This window comes from Athene cunicularia, assembly GCF_003259725.1.
Source record: "Athene cunicularia isolate RWA chromosome 4 unlocalized genomic scaffold, athCun1 chr4_part1, whole genome shotgun sequence".
Taxonomy (NCBI): domain Eukaryota; kingdom Metazoa; phylum Chordata; class Aves; order Strigiformes; family Strigidae; genus Athene; species Athene cunicularia.
This window is the reverse complement of record NW_020799098.1, coordinates 9,652,299-9,672,878: the sequence shown is the minus strand read 5'-3', so window position 1 is coordinate 9,672,878 and position 20,580 is coordinate 9,652,299. Positions and strand designations below refer to the sequence as shown.

Here is a 20,580-nt window from a genome sequence, read left to right as displayed (position 1 = left end):
CTCACTATCTGATCAGGAGAGAAAGAGACAGCAGTGACAAAGAAACATATAGTTAAGTAATTTCATTTAACAGTGTAACCATTCAGGAAACTACCTACGACCTTACTCATTCTACGTTTTTTTTTTGGATAACGTTTAAGATCCCACTAATCTCATCGAGTATGACCTGTTACTAAGGACTGGATACCTGGCATCTGGATGTCTGTCCTTAACTCAAAAGGACACTAAAGCACCAGAAGTAATAGAATAAATAACCTCTTCCTCCTTAAGGCTATGAAAATTATCAAAGGCTACTTGCAGTGTGGGGCTTGGAACTCTAACGATAACAGAATGGAAAATGCCTAGGGGGAAGAGCAGCACAGACTAGAAGCACAAGGCAACATAAGTAGGACAGGGTGATGAACCATGGACAACAGTCACTAAGACGCAGGGACTACTAAGGTAAAAATCTTCAGAGAGGCTTTTGCGGTAGGAAAAGTGAGAACCACTTATAGCCTAATACAATCATCACAGAGTTCTCTTACTCACAGAATAATACCTATTTAAAATAGAGGCAGTGGAAAGAGAAACACACTTCCAGATGCACACTGCCTTGGAGCCAACCAGGGACACAACTACCCCAAAAAGTCTGTAAATAGGACAGGATACAGAGTAGAGGGAGCTACTGAGCCCATCCTTCTGGATCTGACAAGTCACTTGCTGAGGCAGATGGATTCACGCTAACTGCTTTGAGATAAGCCCGTTCTGCCATTTCGAATAAGCTTCACCGGCAGTCTAAGATTCACCATGTAAGACACCAATGTTTTGATAACTCTAGGTGAAATCTTTTGCATTTCATTTAAGTTACTGGGGGTAAAAAAGCATTAACAGACATTTGTATTAATTTCTCTATCACAACTATTTTCATACATATCAGTAACACTGTGGAATTGTCTTCCTCCAACAAGTATGTTTTATGCTAATCAAATCTGTAAGACAGAAAAGTAACCACATTTCCATGTATGTAAAATTACAGTAACTGAGAACTACACACTCCTACAAAAGGATGAGTAAAATCCTGATAAGAGTTCCCAACAAGAAACATTAAAGTATATTCTCTATTCTTTCTCACATTTACAACCGTTTCACTGAAACAAACCAGGATATTCTTCTGCTTTCCAAAGCTGATCACCCTTAAAAGTAAGTGTAAGAGGAAGGACACTGAAAAACACTTACTAGGCATATTAAGCTTTGTATGTTTAAATGAGTATACAAAACAAACTGCAAGATAATTTTCTACTATTTGGAAAAATAATAGTAAGATGCAGAACATAGGCTTTCATTTCAATATGAGTTCTCAGCCTTTTCTGTGAATAATTTTATGAAGCTGAAACATAAGCAAACAAATATAGGTCAGCTGCTCAAAACTACAGAAGCAGTAAGACTGAAGATACATAGAATATCTGAGTCTTTCTGTTAGGGTCACAGATTTCTGTACACCAGCTTCACTCTACACCCCTGCACACAAAGGAGTATTACAGCTAGAGAAGCTTCACCAACAGCAGAAGCCTACTACTTTATACAGTAGTAGACTCCCAAACAACTTCAAGTAGGAATTGGGAATAGGCCTGATTTTTCCCTCCTCTCTACAGTGGAGGGCAGCAGGAAATGAACAACTCACTATATGAAATTAGACCTGTATGAAGAACAAAATCATCGACAGATTTCTTCAAATTCATTTATGCCATTGTTTTAGACAACAAAGTCTTTATATCATGATCAAGGATAAAAGTTGATGACTCATACCTGTTTTCCCCCCTGAGTGAAGGAAAGGTTAGTGTTTTAACAAGTACTTTAATGGAATTTACAGTATTATTAACACCTCCAAGTTACACTGAAGACTATTAACAAGTATCAAAATTATGATTTATCATTTTTCATTTAAAAGTGTTATGCGTTGTTATTCTGATTTGTTGCATTTTGTCTCACCTTTGAATGCTGAAGCAATATCTACTTTCAGAACACCCTTTCACTCCATTGGTCCTAAACCAGAAGTTATCATTGCATCTGTAAGCACTATTTCATTCAGCTCTAACCACTATTTCATTTAGGTATATTCTTAAAGCATGATGAGATTCCTTGCATACAGAGACAGGAGGACATATTTAGAAAAAGAGTAAGCCAGTTACTATAATGGTCCTTAAAGTTTGTATGAACTTATTTAGTCTTAAACTGTTTTTCCTCGAAGTTTTTCTTTCCAGTATCATACATCTGTTTACTATGCGTGCACTCACCACACTATGCTCACACATACCTCCACTGCAGTAGCAACATTTTGCTCACCTAAAACAGGCAATGAAACTGTTGCACAGCTATATCTAGAGTGATTCTAGTACTGATACGATTGCTTTTAAGCAAAGTATAAACGTGTAACTAGATATGAAGTTCTTTCATGCACAAACTGGGAAAAGAACACTTCAGAGAAAATTGGATTATATAAAAACCTGCCAAATGAATTATCTATTGAAGAAACCAAAATATTCATAGTAAGACACAATGAATAGATTTAATCATCAAGAACAGAAAAAGAAATAAAAAAGCATCATATCAAAGCATGCAAACACACACGTGCATTAGTGAAAGACAAAAACCACAGGCCTAACAAAACCAGGAAGGTTAACTATTTTGTGAGTTACGTTAAAGGTTAATTATTACCATCAAAAGGAAGAATGCCCTGTTCAGAGAGATTATTTTTACATGTGCTCCGTAAAAGTGAAAATCGCATCAATATTCATCACCATAATTTTGCCAGGGAACTACAGCAAAAATAAGGATTATACTGCTTTGAATATTTTTAGAATATCTTGATTGCAGTATCAGAAATCACATCAGAACTTTTAAGATTTACAGTGATTAAGCTCAGCTGATAACAAAGGCAATCGTGAATGAACACTGAAGTTCAGCAAGACAATGAAGTGGGGAGGGGGAAGAAAAATAAAAAAAAATCAGAAAGGAATGCAATTAAAGATTTGGTTTTGAAAATAATCACCTTTATGCTTTCTTGCAAGAACAGGGCTGCATGAAGACCCCCCTCCAGCTGCAAATCACAGAAAGTAAGACATCAGGGCAAAGACAGAGCTGCTGAAATCATGAAGGAATTCTAATAGCCACAAATGTGAAGGAGGGCGGAAAAAAAACCAAAACAAAACAAAGCCAGGAAGAACTAGCAAACTGGTTTCTTTTGAAGTCCAAGATTTTTGGATCATTCACCATCAAATGACTTTTTATTTTTCTATGCCACTTATGCAAAGTTGGCTTTAAAATATATGCTCTAAACTTCACTGCTATGATTGCTTCCAGCTAATGAATTACCTTCTAATAACAGCAATATTAGAATGATCCGTTAGTTCAACACAGAATCCTTACAGAAATCCAATCAGAGACTGATTTTTTGAAAACAGGTAAGTAGCAGTTAGGAGACAATTTTAAGAACATGCACTTCACAGACAAGAACATCAATAGCTGATTTTCACAGTTATGGATAAACTTCAGTCATGCTTTAATTTCATGCTGGTTTTGGTATTCAGCAAGGAGCTCTCAGTTAATATAAACTCTGATTAGATCAGCTTTTTATGAATCACAGTTGTCAGATGCTTGGTGAGAAGAACATTAATTTTGTGGGGAAAAAAAAAATAAAATCTGTCACCACAGTTAACTTCTGTGTAACCAAAAAAAATTCCATCAGTACAAACTATAAAAAATACTCTGGAGTTTGTCATTACTCAAGGAACACATACCCACTTAAAGGAAAGAGGGAAATAACCTTTTACTGTATGGGGGTGGGGGGAAGTCACGCATAACTTTATACATCTCATCTTTTCCTTCATACTTTTGGCTAACACTGAGAAATAGAGCTGGTGATGTACGCTCATCTCCTTTTACTTGAATTACCAAAAATATAGCTTACCTATAAGTTCCACTATGCTTCCACTGCGGTTCCTGCTGGCAGGTTCATCTTTGGATACACTGACCTGTGCGATGCCCCCTGAGGCAGTCAGGGCATGGAGAAGTTCAGGTGGTGGCGTTCTAAAGAGCTGTTGTAATAATTCTAAAGCTCCAGTCACAACATTATGGTCCTGATGCTGGGTGTAATGCAGAGTCAATTCATAAACCTAAAATCAAACAAAGTACTGGAATAAGCTTCTATGAACACACAATATACTATATTTTTTTTTTCATTTACCACATTAAATTTCAGTGGTGAATTAAAAATGACATGTGCTATATCTAATCTTCACCTCACTTCCAAGGGGAAAATGTCAATTAATTGTAGCCATTCAACAGTCTTTTTGGTAGAAGTCTGTTGTTTCTGTTTATTGTCATAGAAGGAGAAACCACATCAAAGCACATTATAATAAATATGATGTTTTTTAGCTTCTTTGGGAACACTGGTCTTTATTTATCCATAATTCCAGTCACCAGACCAACTACCATTTACCAAGATGAACAGGAATTTAAGAAAAGAATTCATAATGTTCAACATCAAACTAGTACTGTATCATACTATATGCAAGATTTATTTCTTTTCCTTCCAATTAGTACTCTTCAGGTTAGGTTTATTCATATTTTACCTGTATAAGTTGTTCCGGTGAAGGTGAAATTTCTGTTTCTTTTCTTGTTACGCCAAAACTGCCTTTCAGGCTGGTATCCTTTACTTGCTGTTGTAATAAAGGTATGAGATACCTTAGTGTAAGTAAAACACCCAGAATTAAAAGAGTGGGATGATCATCTTCCACAGGAACCAACAAGCCTTGGGGGTAGAAAAGCAAGCACCAAATCACTTAGTGACAGTGGATAGTCTCTACACAAATGTTATTTGATGTAGTCCATATAATAGCTTATTTAAAAATACAAACCCAAAACCTAGCAGCAATTTAAGAATGCCTTCTAAATGTAGAAGCATTTGAAAACAAGTATTATTTAATATTCCTGAGAATGACTTAAGCGATGTGGAAGAATGCTCAGAGGACCCTGTCTCACCTTCCCTGTTCCCTACCTCTTTTCACTCAATAAGAACACAAAAAAATTTCTTTGCCATAATACCTGATGTTTTCATCAAGTCATCTATACTCTCTCGCTCCCCTCACCTGCCTCCTCTACCTAAATAGCAGTTAAATTAAGGACAAATATAATTCCCTCATGCACACGTGCTACAATCCCAACGAATGACATTTACACTTTTTGCTTCCTCCCTCAAGTATTTGGAACCTTGTTCCGTATACCTACCTGCCAATCAGGGAATGAAACTCAAAACAGATTAAGAACAAATATAAATTATGTAAGAAAACACAGCCTTGTATTAAAAGGAAGAAAAAAAAAAAAAAAAAAAAAAAAAAAAAAAAAAAAAAAATCAATCAAACCAGAATCAATTCACGGAGTTCCTATTAGTGTCTCTGCCTGAAATCAGTACCAATGCCAGGACGTTACAGAACATCACCTTTGAGGCAGGAAAGAAGAATGTGTGCATAGAAGTTCACTATTTTCAAGTCACATAGAGTGAGGAAAGTCACTACATGGCATCGGAATTTTTTACCTGTTCTTAGAAGACCCAGGACTAACATGATAATGCTTGATAATCTGTTGGTCTTCCTTACCTCTCCTTTTACAATATAGTCTACATAGTAAAGAACCCTCACCAGTAACAAAACTGAGGCAAAAGTTTCCACTACAATCCAGACAAGCATCTCACCATGAGTTGCAAAACACCAAAGACCATTCAAACTTCCCAGCTGAAGAAATACGGAAGCAATACCTGATGCAAAGTTGTATGCTTTCAAATTTTAAAAAAAACTTCATTTCTGGTGCAAGTTCAGTTTTCAACAAAGAATCTACATGGTACTTTTTCCAACAATGGTTACAGGATATGTGCTCATGACTCAGAGAATAGCAGTCATATCCCCCACCTCTGACCAGCTGCACTAACAACCAAGTTAGTCTTCACAAACCGAGCAAGTTTTTCCAGAATGGCTAGACATCCTCATTTTCCAACAGGATACTTGCTTCCCTAGCTTTGGCTATGTCTTTCAACATTACTGAATTAAGACTGCAGCACAGAAAAAAATAGCTTTAGTCATACCTTCATCTAACACCACATAATAGAGAAAGCATGAGCAGTGTAACTGGTAGTCTAAGTATCATTGCTCCGCCTGAAAACCTCTCACATAAGAAAAGTGTCTTACATGGAAAAAAAAAATCAATATTACTTATTCCTAAAGCACTTTTTTTTTTCTGAATCTTACCTAAAAGTACATTCAATAACCAGGCATAAAAATACTGCATTCTTCGTGAATGTTGACAGATGCTTACTGCTGATCCTGCCGCTGTTCGACGGATAGTAGGGGAACTGGATTTAAGATTAGCTACGAAAGCCTTCAATAAAACCTAAAAACAAAGATACCTTACTTAACTTTTTATGAAAAAGGAAAAGAGACAGAAGTGAATTAAGATATGGGCAAATGTAATTTTCAGTTATTCAAAGCATTACTCAACCTACATCAAGCAAGGGCAACTTTTGTCTTGATTCAGACATGCAGCTGTAACACTGCTTTCTGTAACATCTGATTGATGATGCTGATAGCTTACTGTGCTTTAAGATGTAACAGGGAGCACTAATAAGTTAAACAAAGATACCTTAATCTCATTGTCATTTGCAAAATTGCCAAACGCTGCCATGATTTTTGGTATTGCTGCAGCTAGTGTCTCTTGTACTGATTCTTCAGGTCTCTTACTTATTCGCGCTAGACAGGGCAAAAGGTTCACTAAGTATGGCCTAAGCATAGCAAAGGAGAAAAAATAAGTTGAGATCAGAACAACTGAATCCATCTACACATTGCTAATTCATACTCAGATTCTGTGGTATTACTAAATCATAAAAAAATGTACTTGTTAGCTACATGCTATGTAGAAAAAAAACACAATAGGCTTCTGAATACAATTTGCAGACATTGATAGAACTAAAGAGAAGATGCTTAAAAAAAATAAAAGTCATTGTATTCACAAGTTTTCCTCCTTTTCCCAGTCATGTATAGCAGTTAATCAAATAAGGCTACTTCAGAGAAAACAATGTGATAGGAATTCTTCCAACCTCCCAATTATATGTTAAAACTTGAAAACAGTAACATTTTGCTAACATCTATATTTTATTAAATGCTCTATGAAAAGTTGATTACTAGGATGTGTTTACCTGCACTTTTGAGGCCGAACTAGATGGGCAAGCTCAGCAAATCTCCAGAGCGCAGCACGTAGACTTCTGGAAGCACCATTCTAGACAGAGTATATGATTGTTACATTTCATCACGCAAAAAATAAAAAATACCTATAATATACAGTAGTATCAGTTTTATACCATTTTACTTAGATAAAAGTATAAGATGTCTGGAAATCAAAAACTTCCTTTAGCCAAAAGGAAGCCAAGTCAGCTCCATGACTGCCTTAATTTTTCTGGCTGGTATTCAGAATTTTCCGAGTGACTCAAAATTAATAAGGAACACCACGAAAGACAAGGAAACGTCCGATATCTCCACTCTGCTGACATTAGCTTAAAATACCACAAAGAAAGGCATCAACCAACAAACACTGATGATATAAAGAGTCTAAAAATCACTGGAACACTTGCAGAGATATAAATGCAGCATAAAAATGACAGCAGTGGAGATATGAAAATAAATAATGTTCAGCTCCTCAGCATACCAGAGAAGAAAAATCCACACACTGATCTGTATCACTTTGTAATGGCTTATATCCTGAAGTTTAGTATCTATTTGTCTGTACTGACATCTTCAGTTGTGCACCTGACTTGAGCCAGAATGCCTTTACAACTAGGATACAGTAAAGGATATAGTAAAGCTCCTTATTGTTGTTGGAAATACGGAGAACTATGGAAGTCAACAGATGTCTAGGAGAAACTGTGTACCTAATACAGTTTGAACCTAACCAAAATGCTTCTCAAATCAAGACCCTCTGAAGACAGAGCTTAGGTGTTTCGAAACTGATTTATTTTCTTTAGCTAGTATATCAAAGGCTCATGGTCTTGTGAGCATGACAAGTAAAAATAACTTGCATCTCAATTACAAAATGTGAATTTTTCAGGTTCAGGAGCCAAACAACAGATTCTGGCATGGCTCCTAAAGTAATCCAACTGATGTACAAAAAATCCGGTCTACTGAGTGCTTCTGTTGTACTTGATACCTCTCTCTCTTTCCTCTGCCATGAATCTGAGAGCAACTATTCAATAAGCACATGCCATGAACAACAAAATATTTCCTCCTGCAACTGGTCATAATGGGCAGAAACTTCAGAGCTATTTTTGTCTATGTTGGTTATTTTATATTAATTATCTAGACACCAATTTCTATACCCTCAAAAATTCTGCATGACATTAAGGTACAATAATACATTAACATATTCATACAGGGCCTACAAGTAGTCCACATCTGACAGAAGAAAAGCTACCCACATTGCTTTTTGTTATTTATTTTCTAGACTTCCATCATTCCCACAGAAATATAACAAAAAGTGATAGCATTATTGTCTGACAAATAACACCTACATTTTCTCTCTATAAGCCTTGCTATACGCTTATAGATGTAAGAGACACAATTTTAGCAATACTGTCCTGAATGCAGCATTTTTCTTTTGTAGTCATATACTTCAGAAAGGATATTACTAAAATTCTTCCCATGGACATAATTAAATTGTGACTTTTGAGGCAGAGAGATGCTTCAGTATTTTTACCTATGCTTCTTACAGAAGCTCTAAGTACACATCACACATTCACAAAGTAGTTAAAACTTGTATCACGGTCACTTCTTGTCTTGATCAATTGATTCCTCCGAGAAGTTATGTTAAATTGAGAATGTCACAGTCCTCCGCCTACTTTTCACCACCCTTTTGCTCAAAGTTATTCTTTCCAGCTCAGTCAGTGAAGCAAACATCATGAATGTGTCTTACTAGTTTGGGTGCTGAGTCACTACGGTTAACTCAGACTGCTGTTCACACCAAATGCTCACACATTTTCTGCCAGATAAGCTTTCAGAAGTGGTTAAAAGCTAAACAATAGGGCCAACAGTGAGGAACTCGGTAGAATAATACATTAAACAGTCACAAATCCTTCCAAAGTGAAGCTTTGATCTTGATCTTAAAATACATGCACTATTTATTTACACTAATGCCATATTCTAATATATTAAAACACTTTACTAAATACCACAATTCAAAAGGACATGAAAGAAAGAAACTCACCTTTTTAATCTCTTTATACAGTTCTAATTGTAACCTAGGAAGATTGGAATCCATCAAAGCCTGCAATAAAATGCATTGAGAATGTACTGTATCAGAGGGTAGATACTTTACAGAATAATGTTACACTTGTAATAAAACAGCTTCCAAAAAAAGGCACAGAACTATCTAAACTGCCTCTATATTTGATGTGTAACCAGGTAAGTGCTAAATACTGAAGAGAGACACCTTTATCTTTCACACAAACATAAAGCAGAACTGTGGACAAATTCCAAACTCTGTTATTTGCAGTTAATATTGACTGCTTCACCCATTCTAGCTAAAAAAGGCCATATGGGATCAGACTACAAGCAGAGCCAACCTAACATGCTTTCTGGCAAGTGGAAGGAATAGATACTCATGAATAGAATATTAAAACACAAAAATAGTATTCACAAGCAGCAAGAGGCATTCCCTGTTATATATCCCCAACGTCAAGTAGACACCTACTATTTCTCAAATTAAGATTGCATTTGTATCATTACCTTTAACAATCCTTGAAAAACCCTTCTTCAATAAATCAGCCTATTTTCTGCATCCATTTATTACCACAAGGTGTTCGCTCTGGACACCAGAAGTATCGCATCCCAGGATCTAATCAAGCATACTGTGACAGAGCATACACTGTAGTTTGAACCTGCAGCCTGGCTAGGAACTAGGGTACATCAAATGAAAGTAAGCACTGAGAAGTAGTAATTTTTTTGTTTACCTCAATCATTCTCCTTCTATCTTTAAAATAGCAAAGGAAAAAAAAAAAATAATTCTGCTACATATAATCTCTTCCTACTGAATATTTTCTATACACACGATTACCTTTTCTCCTTTTTTTTTTTTTTCTTTTCCTAGTGCATACTACTGCTTATGAACATTTCCACTGCCACTTCCTCAGATTAAATGAGAGCTTCATACAACGTACAAATGCCTACACTGTGGATTTATACACTGCTATAACATTCAGTATTTAATTATTTATACCCTGACAAATAATAATTCCTAATTTTCTATCTGCCTTCTTGGCCACTAACCATGAAGCTCACTTCACAGGATTACTCACGATGACCACAAAATCTTACATGGCACGTGCTGCTGTAGAGGCCACAGCTGCTTAAACATGGTCAGTGATGTGCCTGTGGCTTCTCCATAGCATGGTTCCCCTTGTCTAAAATTTTATGCCCCAAAACTCCATTCCTCCCAGTTACACCAGTCATTATAATTTAATGATATTACTTTCCCCACAAAAACCTTACCTGACTTGTACCTATATATTGTCATAAGCACCCCAACTATTAACTGCAGGTGCCTAGATGACCATAGGGGGGATAAATCTTATTTCACAAAACTTAGTTTTTATGTGAAGTTCACTACCCCTGTATATAAGGATATCAAGCAACACAAAAAGGCACAAGCTACTATTTGGCTTCAAGGGTAAGTTGTCCTTATAATACACTCAACTGGAAAAACTTTTTTTATTAGTGTCCACCTAAATTTTTAGCAGGCCAAAATCTAAAAAGTCATCCCAATCAGAAAAAAATTATAAGCATAGTTAACTCTAAATTACTACAAATAATAAATCCCAATTACTGAAACCAACTGTACTCTAATCTGTGTGAGCAGTCCCACAACAGTATCATTAACACACAGATAACTACAACATCATTCATCAGTTTCAGAAATAAGGCAGCTTTGGTAACACCTTACCATCAGAAACCTGGTAACTCCCAACTTGGTAGTTTTCTTTGAAATAAAGTTACCACCAAAGCTATTTAAACTTCGAGCAATTTAGACCCTCTGTGAGGTTCTGACAGCTAAGAGCAGTGATGCTTAAAGATGACCCACAGAGTGTTTATCTAATCTTTTTTGCTGTTTCAGTTTACAGCCTTGTCTACACAGACATGTTAGCATTTTAAATATGTTAATGAGTGTAAACTCCAAACAGACACACGGTTACACAAGTAGGGCTTACATCTATATTCTTATATTTAAAGAGAGAAAATACAAAGCATCTTTATAGGAGTAGGATCTAAAGTATCTTTACAGAGGAGTAGTAGTTGCTGGAAAACTGACTATGACCCAGCAATGTGCACTCACAGCCCAGAAAGCCAACTGTATCCTGGGCTGCATCAAGACAAGTGTGGCCAGCAGGGCGAGGGAGGGGATTCTCCTCCTCTACTCTGCTCTTGTGAGACCCCACCTGCAATGCTGTGTCCAGCTCTGGGGGCACCAACATCAGAAGGACACGGAGCTGCTCGAATGGGTCCAGAGGAGGCCACGAAGATGATCAGGGGCTGGAGCACCTCCCCTGCGAGGACAGGCTGAGAGAGTTGGGGTTGTTCAGCCTGGAGAAGGCTCTGGGCAGACCTTACAGAAGCCTTCCAGTACTTAAAGGGAGCTACAGGAAAGATGGGGAGGGACTCTTTAGCAGGGAATTTGAGCAACCTGGCCTAGTGGAAGGTGTCCCTGCCCATGGCAGGGGGTTGGAACTAGATGATCTTTAAGGTCCCTTCCAACCCAAACCATTCTATGATCTTTCTAGCAACAGAATTAGTCTATAAAATGCCTGAGGTACTAAAAAGCTGAACATCGACTAATATGCAAGCTTAAGGGCCTGATGCCTCTGTTCCACTCATCACAAACATTACTGCTACTTGCACAACCAAAATAAAACTGTACATCTTTTTGTCTCTGCATTTATACACAAGGGAACATCTGCCTGAAGACTAAGTTGCTTCCACACAGCATAAAACATAGAAACAGAATATGAACTATGATGTGCTTTGATAACAATCCAATACATACACGTGGTTGGAATTATCACAACTATTACCATGTCATAGCTGTGACCTAATGGCAAGCTTAATGACTGATAGAAGACTCCATCATTTCAAACCACTTCAATGTTTAAAACAAAACAACCACACAAATATTTGAAAACAAATCAGTTTTTCCAAGTTACCTTGAAACATGCCAGAAAGCAACAATATTAGACAGATTGCTGAGAGGTCAATTTTATACCAAGCCTACAGAAGAGTTTGGTGGAAAGAAGGAAGTTTGCATTCTTTAGAAGTGTTTCAGAACATCTTTTAAAGCCAATTAAATTATATAATGGTCTATGCATTCCATAAAGTGTTAAAACTTTTGCACATGGAAAAGCATTCAAATCAGAATGAATCAAGTGCTACAGGGCAAAACAAAAAAGCAAGAGATACTGGCACTTCTTCATTCCCTATCATTATGGAATATACTACATAATCAGTAAGCTTTCTCCATACAGCTTTCAGTCACAAGCTCAACACACAAAACTTAATTCATTCAGACATCAAACAAATAGAACTTAACTGAAAGACCTACAAAAATAGGGATGGTTACTTGCTTGCTTCTACACAACTCTCATGCTAAAGAAAATTATTATTTATGTATTTCTAAAGCACTTTAACTTTGTGTCAACTAAATTAACTATGCAGGTACTAGATCAGCTAGATTAATTGTGCATTGACTCAAAGGTCAAGAATTTCAGAAAACAGGAAAAAAAAAAGAAAAAAGGACAAGTGAAGGTAAACCTGTCCTGGAAGCAGCAGATCACACCAATTCCTCAAGAAGTTCATTTTAAGATGAATTAAGATTTAGACCTTGCCTGACCTCACAGACCTTGCCCACCTGCTGTTCTCTAACAAGCCCTTTATTCTGGATCACAGTAGGGTAACAAGCTCCAGAACACCATATTTATCCTAATTATTGCCTAAAAGGCTCCTCCTCCAAGTCTCCGCAAATCACACTACCTGAATTACAGTATACTACTAGTTGGGAATGAAAAGCCACTCCATCTTTCAGCCAGCTTTTTGATAATGTTTTTACCTTTCCTCATGTTAAATATCTTCATGTTTACAGAAAAATAACAGTGTATTCCTCCCATACAACAAGATGATTTTAGAAAAGCCCATGTTCTTGTTTTGGTTAACTTGAAGAGAACAAAGTTAATGAATGGCTAAAGAAAATAATCTATTAAAATGATGAATGACAGAAGACAAGTTAAATATCTTGGTCTGTGTATAAAAAGCTCTCCTAAGAGCACATACAGAATTTAATGAAGAAGCTTACTTAACCTCCTACATTATGAGATATTATCAACAATAAGAAAAGCAACTAAAAGAACATCAGTGTGAATTCATACAGGACATTGCATCAAGAGGAGGTATAATCTGGTAGTATAGTAAATAAAAGTTCTTACTTTTATAACTTTATTAAGGCATTCATCAGCAACCATCCGGACATCAGATTCTGCATCCTCACTGCAGAGGAGAAAGAGTTCCATAGCAATTCCCAGCAGTTTCTGAAATTCTGGAGAATTTCTAAATAAATGAATATTAGAAAATTACAACGTGCACTATGAAAAGCAAACACCAATGCTCTCTTTGAGGGGGTCTGATAATCCAACTACACATATATTATACATAGTTACACAAGAAAATATATTCAATGGATTAAAGCACTTCATTGGGAGTTTCTCTGCTCTTTTCTACACAAACTGTCAAAGTACTTGATCTCTGTGCCTCAGTTTCTCTGTCTGAAGTAAAGGATAATGCTTACTCCACCAATGTTTAAACAAAACTACTTCTCAGATTTTGGGTTGGTAAAAAAATGTAAATGTGCCATTTCAAACAGAAGTTGAGCATTTAAAATCTGCAATTATCAGGAAGCCTCCAAATAACATACACTTCAAAGTAGATATTCATATTAATGCAATAAATTAAAGTCATTGTCTTACCTTAAAGACTGAGCAACTATATTTTCACATATCGTTAGGCAATGATTCACTCGATCTTTCTTGGTAGTTGAAAGTTCTTTCTTTCTAAAGGAACAACACAATTATAATAAGTATGAGATAAGACTTCAAATGTGAGCAGTGACCATTTAAACATTCTTCTTAGTGTCTAATGATTATACAAGAAGATGCACCCTTCTGGCCATTATATAAACAGCTGTATACTAACTTCCTGTAGCCCCAGGACTTCATATACTAACTGCTGCTGAGAGAATACAGGCACACAAGCAAGGAGAAGAATACAAAAACCAAAAGAATGAGCCACTTAACAGGGAATATAATCTTAATCCCATAACTTTCACTAAGAAAATATTTTTGGGGAAAAAAAAAAAAAAGAACAAAGATGAGTAAAGGAAAAGGAAGGAAAAAGTGGAGCAGACCTAGGACAAAGCTGAAATAAAAAACTGACAGAAAAAGGTTGGGGAAAGTAAGCCATGAGAACAAGTCTTGCAGACCTAAAAATACCACTTTTTAAAAGACCTTCCTCACACATAATGTCACCCTAAACTTTTTTTGTCTGTCAAGTTCTTAAAACTTAAGAGTTCTATTAAATTGACCATTTTGTATCTGAAATGGAAAGGATGCCGAAGCAATCCTATCATATGCCACATTCTTCCAAATGGTTTTGTAATTATAAAAATAGCAAAGCTCTAGACAACAGTCTATGCCTATCAAGAATAATGTCCCTATAGTAACACTGGTATAGTCCAGGAAAGGCCAAGCTTAGCCAACTCGCAGCAAATGAGCGTAAAACAAAGAGAATAAAAGTCACAGAATCAAATAATACATGTCTACAAGCTACAATATGGAAAGCTTTTACTTTGCAAAATTTGCTTAACATTGACTTCAACATGATATAAGCTCCTATAACCCTTTACAGTTGAGTCTAGAACAGAAGCTTCTTCCCTGCTGCACCTCCAATAAATGAACTGAAAAAGAGAAAGTAAGAGATTTAACTACGATGGTGAATTTTTTTTTTCCTGTATTCAGTGTCTCCTACTCTTAACTTTACTGAAAACAAAATCGCTTCCAGAAAAGCAGATGTTACTTTTAAATAATTAACTAGTAGCAATACTGGAGCTAAGCTGCACACCCAAATGTACCTGGGTCTGTTTTACAAGAAGGAGGTACCTGCTGTTTCACTCACATCCATAAAGAATCTTCCCTTTTGTTTTCCAAGTGAAAACTGACCATCTGTATTTTTAGTATTTTATTTTCTGTCTTAACAAAACACAGCAAAACCATAAAGTAGCAAAACTGTGTTTCTGAACTAGAAGTTGGAAAACAATGTGAACAGCCTTGAGTTACATTAACATAGTTAACACAACATTAAGGACCAACAGCAAGTAGCTAATAAGCACATTAAGTTAAGCTAACTCAAAATACTTTGTTAGACAACAACTTTGAAGAATTACGCTGTAATATTAGAGCACTTAAACAATAGTGTTTCTTTTAAAAAGTAATTCTTTGCAAGTACCCCCATCCTTTTTCTTCCATCAGGTCGGAAGTGGGAACTGAAATGTGTTTGCTCCCAAGATTTCAGTTTTTCTTTCAGGATCCTCTCCAGAAATACTTTCCCTTTTTAAAATTTTAAAGGAATAGTTCTAAGCAAAATTATTTTTTCCATTATAGTTTGGTAGTATTCTGTTTAGGTAAGCTTCAGCATTCCTCAAAGAGGATATCTTAAGCAGCTGGCAGAATACAAGTAGCTAGTGTGAATTTAATCAAGATACACTATGTCTTTCCATCCTGAAAAAGCACCACAGTCTTTAACAGCACCTTCAGATCACCTCTAACAAGACAGCAAATACTTCCTAAAATGCCCAACTGATTTTGCAACTTAAGTACTGCTGATGTGAACAGGCACCTAAGCAACTGAATCAATCATTTCAACTTTTATGATAATTTTATCTAGCATTGCCCCTGTGTCTTACAAGCACCATTTTCAGCACACATTCAACTCAAGAACACAACAGGCACATCTGAACTTGCTCATAAACTCACTATTTCAGATACAAAATGCATTCAAAGTATTGTTGAGGCTGCTTTCAGAATAAAGTTCTTTATCCTCTACACATAATATATCCCTGAGTAAGGCAGGCAGTAGCATTCAATACTACTTAGACTAGTACAGATTCATTTCTTCAGCAGATTTCTGTAAACAGAGAGCTCACCTAACACGGAATCTACCACCTCACTGAAATAAGTAACTTTTAAAATGCCTGACTAGAGAAAATTTAATGTGAAAACTTAGAAGGAATGCATATGGGTAACAAGTTACCATTTAAACTGAAACAACAGAAAGTAGAGGTGAAGACTAACTATCAGTTACTTACTATCCAAAGGGAAAAAAGAACAGACATTCAACCAAGTTTGCTGTACTGAATGTCTCATCTGCCATTTGGTTATTCAACTCCCAAAAAAATCAGCCATTAAAGACATGAAAGAAAAGGTGGAAGACAAACACTTAATGTATATTGTGTGCATGCACACATTTTCTGTGCTTACAGAGGAAGAAGGATAACAGAACAATATCTAGAGACCAAACACATGATTTTTTATTAAAAAAACCCCAACCAGCTCTATTCAGAAGTATTATGAAGTCCTCAAGCAAACTGCTATGTGCATCCAGTTGGGCAACAGCATCACACCTTTCTTAAAAGAGAGCTGAAGTAGCAAGCTCCAAGTGTAAGGTCATTTCAGTTTGACAAATAACAGAAGGCAAGAGATACTGGAAGTAGCAGTTCTCTTCAGGAAAGCTTCATCTCACATGCAGAGGAGTTTACTCTTCTGCATACTTCTGTAGACAATCTCTAGCCAAGACTAACAAACAGTATCAGAAAAAGAGCAAGCCAGATAATTTTGCACTCTGAGTCCTGATGACCTGGCTACAAAGAGATGCAGCTCACTGATACTAATGTTTAATAGACCTAGAAATTAAGGATATGTAAAAAGCATGCAGACACTCTAAAGCTGAACCAGCATTAAGAAAAAGGGCCAAGCTAAACAGCTTGACAATCTTCAGAAAAGTAATGGGAAACTCAAAGATTCTATTAATAACAAACAGAAATATAAGTGGATCAAGTAACAAACTAAGCCCAAATATTGCAGACACTTCAAATAATGTGTAGTAACACAGACAATGACAAACAAAATATCTAGAACAGGTCTACACCCTAGAAATGGTAACTCTAAAAAACCATCTAGGACCCACCACTGACAAGCGGGGCAATAGGTTTGATCCACGCAGCTCACATGATCTTCAGTTAAGTAAAAAAATTCATGATAGTTCTACATATAGCACTGATGAAAATCAACAACCACAGTTTCAGTTAAACATTAAAAAACCCCAGAGAAATTAATGAATATAGAAAAATGCATATTTCTGGAGAGCACTTTGGCTCTTGCAGTACCTTTTGCTGTAAAGGTAACTTGGAATCAAATGTAAAAAAAAAAAAAAAAAAGGGCACAATTAAAATACAATAATTAACTATTAGAACAAGTTGACAGGAGAAAAGGTAAAGAATCCACCTTTGGACTAATAAAAGCTAAATACTTTTCCAGAAGAAACATCAGCAAGTCATTCTCTCATCTCACTGATAAGTAAAAATGAATACAACATAAAATACGGAAAGTTGTGCAACAACCCATTTGCTTTTTAGTTTCACTGAGTAAACTCTGAATTTTTACATCATACTAATAAAATTTTATAATTATAAATCCAAAACAAAACACCCAACTCCAACCAAATTTAAGGGTCTGAAAAAACCCTAGAAATAGATATGGAAGAAAATAAGGTGCCTCAGCAGAAGTGCATAGAAACTATATGATGACAGAGAGCTCAAACTAAGTTTATATAGAAGCAAAACAACAACAGCAAGAGGTAAGAGAGGGGAGCCAGAAACTGATGTCTAACTGTAATGCCTAATAAAAGCACAACACAAAATCAATGCTGATTAAAATCTCTCAAAACAAAAAATGCTCTTACCTTCTTGGTAAAAGCTTAAATTCAATTAATATTTTAATAACAAACATAAAGCCAGGATATCAGTTTTATCACGAGTTCAGAAGTCAATGTCTTACAATAAAGTGAAGAAAAAGTTCAGTACGTGTTGTGCAAACAGTTAAGTCTTCTCTACCCCAACCTCTGTGATCTTAAAACATTTTACAGCAGAAGACACACAGTAAGACTCATTCACTAACCAGATATAGAACAATCAGTTTCTACCAAAAATATTTAAAAGGCTATTTTTGCTTAGTCCAACAGAAACGTATATATTTTTAAATTATTTTTGTCAATCATGTAGAGGTAACATTGTGTTGTTGTAAGTTATGGCAATTTATTTTGGGAGAAAAAAAAAAAAGTAGAGGTGGGTGGTTAGTTTTACTGCAGCAAAAAGATCCAACAAAAAATATCTAATACCACCTGTAATAATGAGATTACCCTATAACTTGAGGAACGACAGCTTCTCACATCTCTAATTCGGGCAACAGTACAACTTAGATCTAATGGACAATGTGAAATAGATACCTAATGAAACAACTGAGGAGCGAACCAGTAGCATTTATGCTATGACATTCATTAATTAATTTAGTCTTCCACTACGACAGGTAAGCTTGCATCCTTTTGTTATAGTAAACAGAACAATAAGAAGTTACAGCACAGAACTACAAATATTTAAGCACTATTTGTACAGAACCACAATGAAGATGAACACCTCTCCACAAACACAAGGAAAACACAGTGGCAAATTTCCTTTCCAGTCCATTACATACAAGAAAAAAAAAAAAACAACACAGACAGTGTTGTGAATTACATTCAAGATGTCACCTTGTATTTCACTAAAGTTTGGGAAACTTTGGCAAAGACTGCCACAATATCCTTTCATAGGCTCTTATGAGGCCGTGCTGTTACTGAATCTGTATAGCTCCTGGGGGCATGCAATACCATCAGCTCTCTGAAAACATAACAGCCTATTTTTAAACATAAAGCAAAGTCAACAAGGACAACTACAACATTTTTTTTAATGTTTTGAATAGGGTATGCCTAATTTCAGACTCCAAAACCAAGTATACCATCCCTCAGCAAGCATCACAAATAATTTTCAGGAGTGCCTCTTGAAATGCCATGATCTACCTCTCATCAGTAATTTTCCACATGGACTTTTTTCAACTACATATAGGAAAAGATAGAAATATATAGCCATCTATCCTCCATGTCACACAAAGTACTAGCACAAAAAGTACACATAACAGAGCAGTTAATCCCTGCAGACTAGTGAGGCACCTAAAAAAAATAATTCTCATGAAGATGATGAGTTTCTTCATCTATTATGCCCCAAACATGTGAAAATGCATTGAGATGCTCTCCAAACAGTATCAACCATGACAATTTAGTAAGCATCCATATCAGAACGTACTGTGGGAGCAGGTGGCCAAGAGCCCTGCTCCACTGCTTAGCATCCTCTGCCAAAATACTATGAAACTGCCAATTTAAAAGTTACCTGCTCCTCAATCCTTATGCTTCTCTCCTGTCTCTCCCATAGCCGGAGGAAAAGCAAGTGTGACTCATGTATTTATCCCATAAAAATCTTAAGTGTCTTTTCATCTAGTCAATAAAAGTTATTTTTAGAGGATGCAAATGCAAAGGGTAGCACTGTGGTGCCGAACAGCTCCTTGTCCTTGTCCTCCAGTAGTGCCTCTCGATGGGAAACCTGCATATTGCATGGCTGTAATGCATTTATCCATAATATTTAAGAAAATAAAAGGTATCAGTAATATTTAAACTAATTCCTCTTAGTTGTCTACAGAGCAGGACACAGCACAAGATTTTATGTGATGTTTGTCATAAACAGACATCCACATCAACTCCCGCCAGATGCATCTGAGCTCAGACTTTATCACGCTTAGTATGTTAAGCTATGTTTAGGGATTTTTGCCTCTTCTCCAGCAACGAATTAGCTGAAAAGCAGGTTTTCCTTCCCAGAACCAGTCTATGAAACCCACAGAGCATTCTTGTATATCCCGTTCATCACCATACTGCTGATTTTCAAACGTCCTTACCCAAAAAGTTACTCCTAGCTTAAACTTAAATAGAGAGCAGGCAATACTCCCAGACACGTCCACAGACACAGCCTCCTGCCAAGGACAGGGCAGCACCGCAGGACTAACTCCTCCAGGGGCTGCCAGCTGCCTCTCAGGCTGTCAACAGTTCCCGAGCGGCGGCGGCTTGGCGGGGCGGCCTCCCCCTGGGGCAGGGGATGTCGCCGAAGCGCTTGGGGAGCCCTCCCTGTCCCCGGGTGCGGGTCACTCACGGTCTCTGGAGCGGCTCCTCGGGGATGGCAGCCGGACCCTGCTGCTGTTGGAAGGAGCGCAACGACTCGAAGGCCTTCATCAGCTTCTCCATGGTGGCCATGTCCGCTCCGCCCGCGCCGGCGGCACCGACC

At 36.7% G+C, this 20,580-nt stretch overlaps 1 protein-coding gene across 2 annotated transcripts in view; it reads right to left on the bottom strand.

The window, feature by feature from the left end:
* Positions 1-20,574, bottom strand: part of HTT (huntingtin) — an 87,308-nt gene extending 66,734 nt beyond the window's left edge. Inside the window, exons 1-10 of one of the 2 annotated variants that reach the window (XM_026846638.1) lie at positions 20,449-20,574; positions 14,078-14,161; positions 13,541-13,661; positions 9,280-9,339; positions 7,223-7,302; positions 6,670-6,808; positions 6,279-6,420; positions 4,611-4,789; positions 3,947-4,151; positions 3,029-3,076 (exon numbers count right to left, since the gene is read on the bottom strand). In XM_026846638.1, the coding sequence (XP_026702439.1) occupies positions 3,029-3,076; positions 3,947-4,151; positions 4,611-4,789; positions 6,279-6,420; positions 6,670-6,808; positions 7,223-7,302; positions 9,280-9,339; positions 13,541-13,661; positions 14,078-14,161; positions 20,449-20,549 (1,159 nt within the window). In that variant the 5' untranslated portion in view covers positions 20,550-20,574. The remainder of the gene's footprint in view (positions 1-3,028; positions 3,077-3,946; positions 4,152-4,610; positions 4,790-6,278; positions 6,421-6,669; positions 6,809-7,222; positions 7,303-9,279; positions 9,340-13,540; positions 13,662-14,077; positions 14,162-20,448) is intronic. The other variant, XM_026846639.1, reaches the window with a different exon arrangement.
* Between the last annotated feature and the right edge of the window lie 6 nt (positions 20,575-20,580).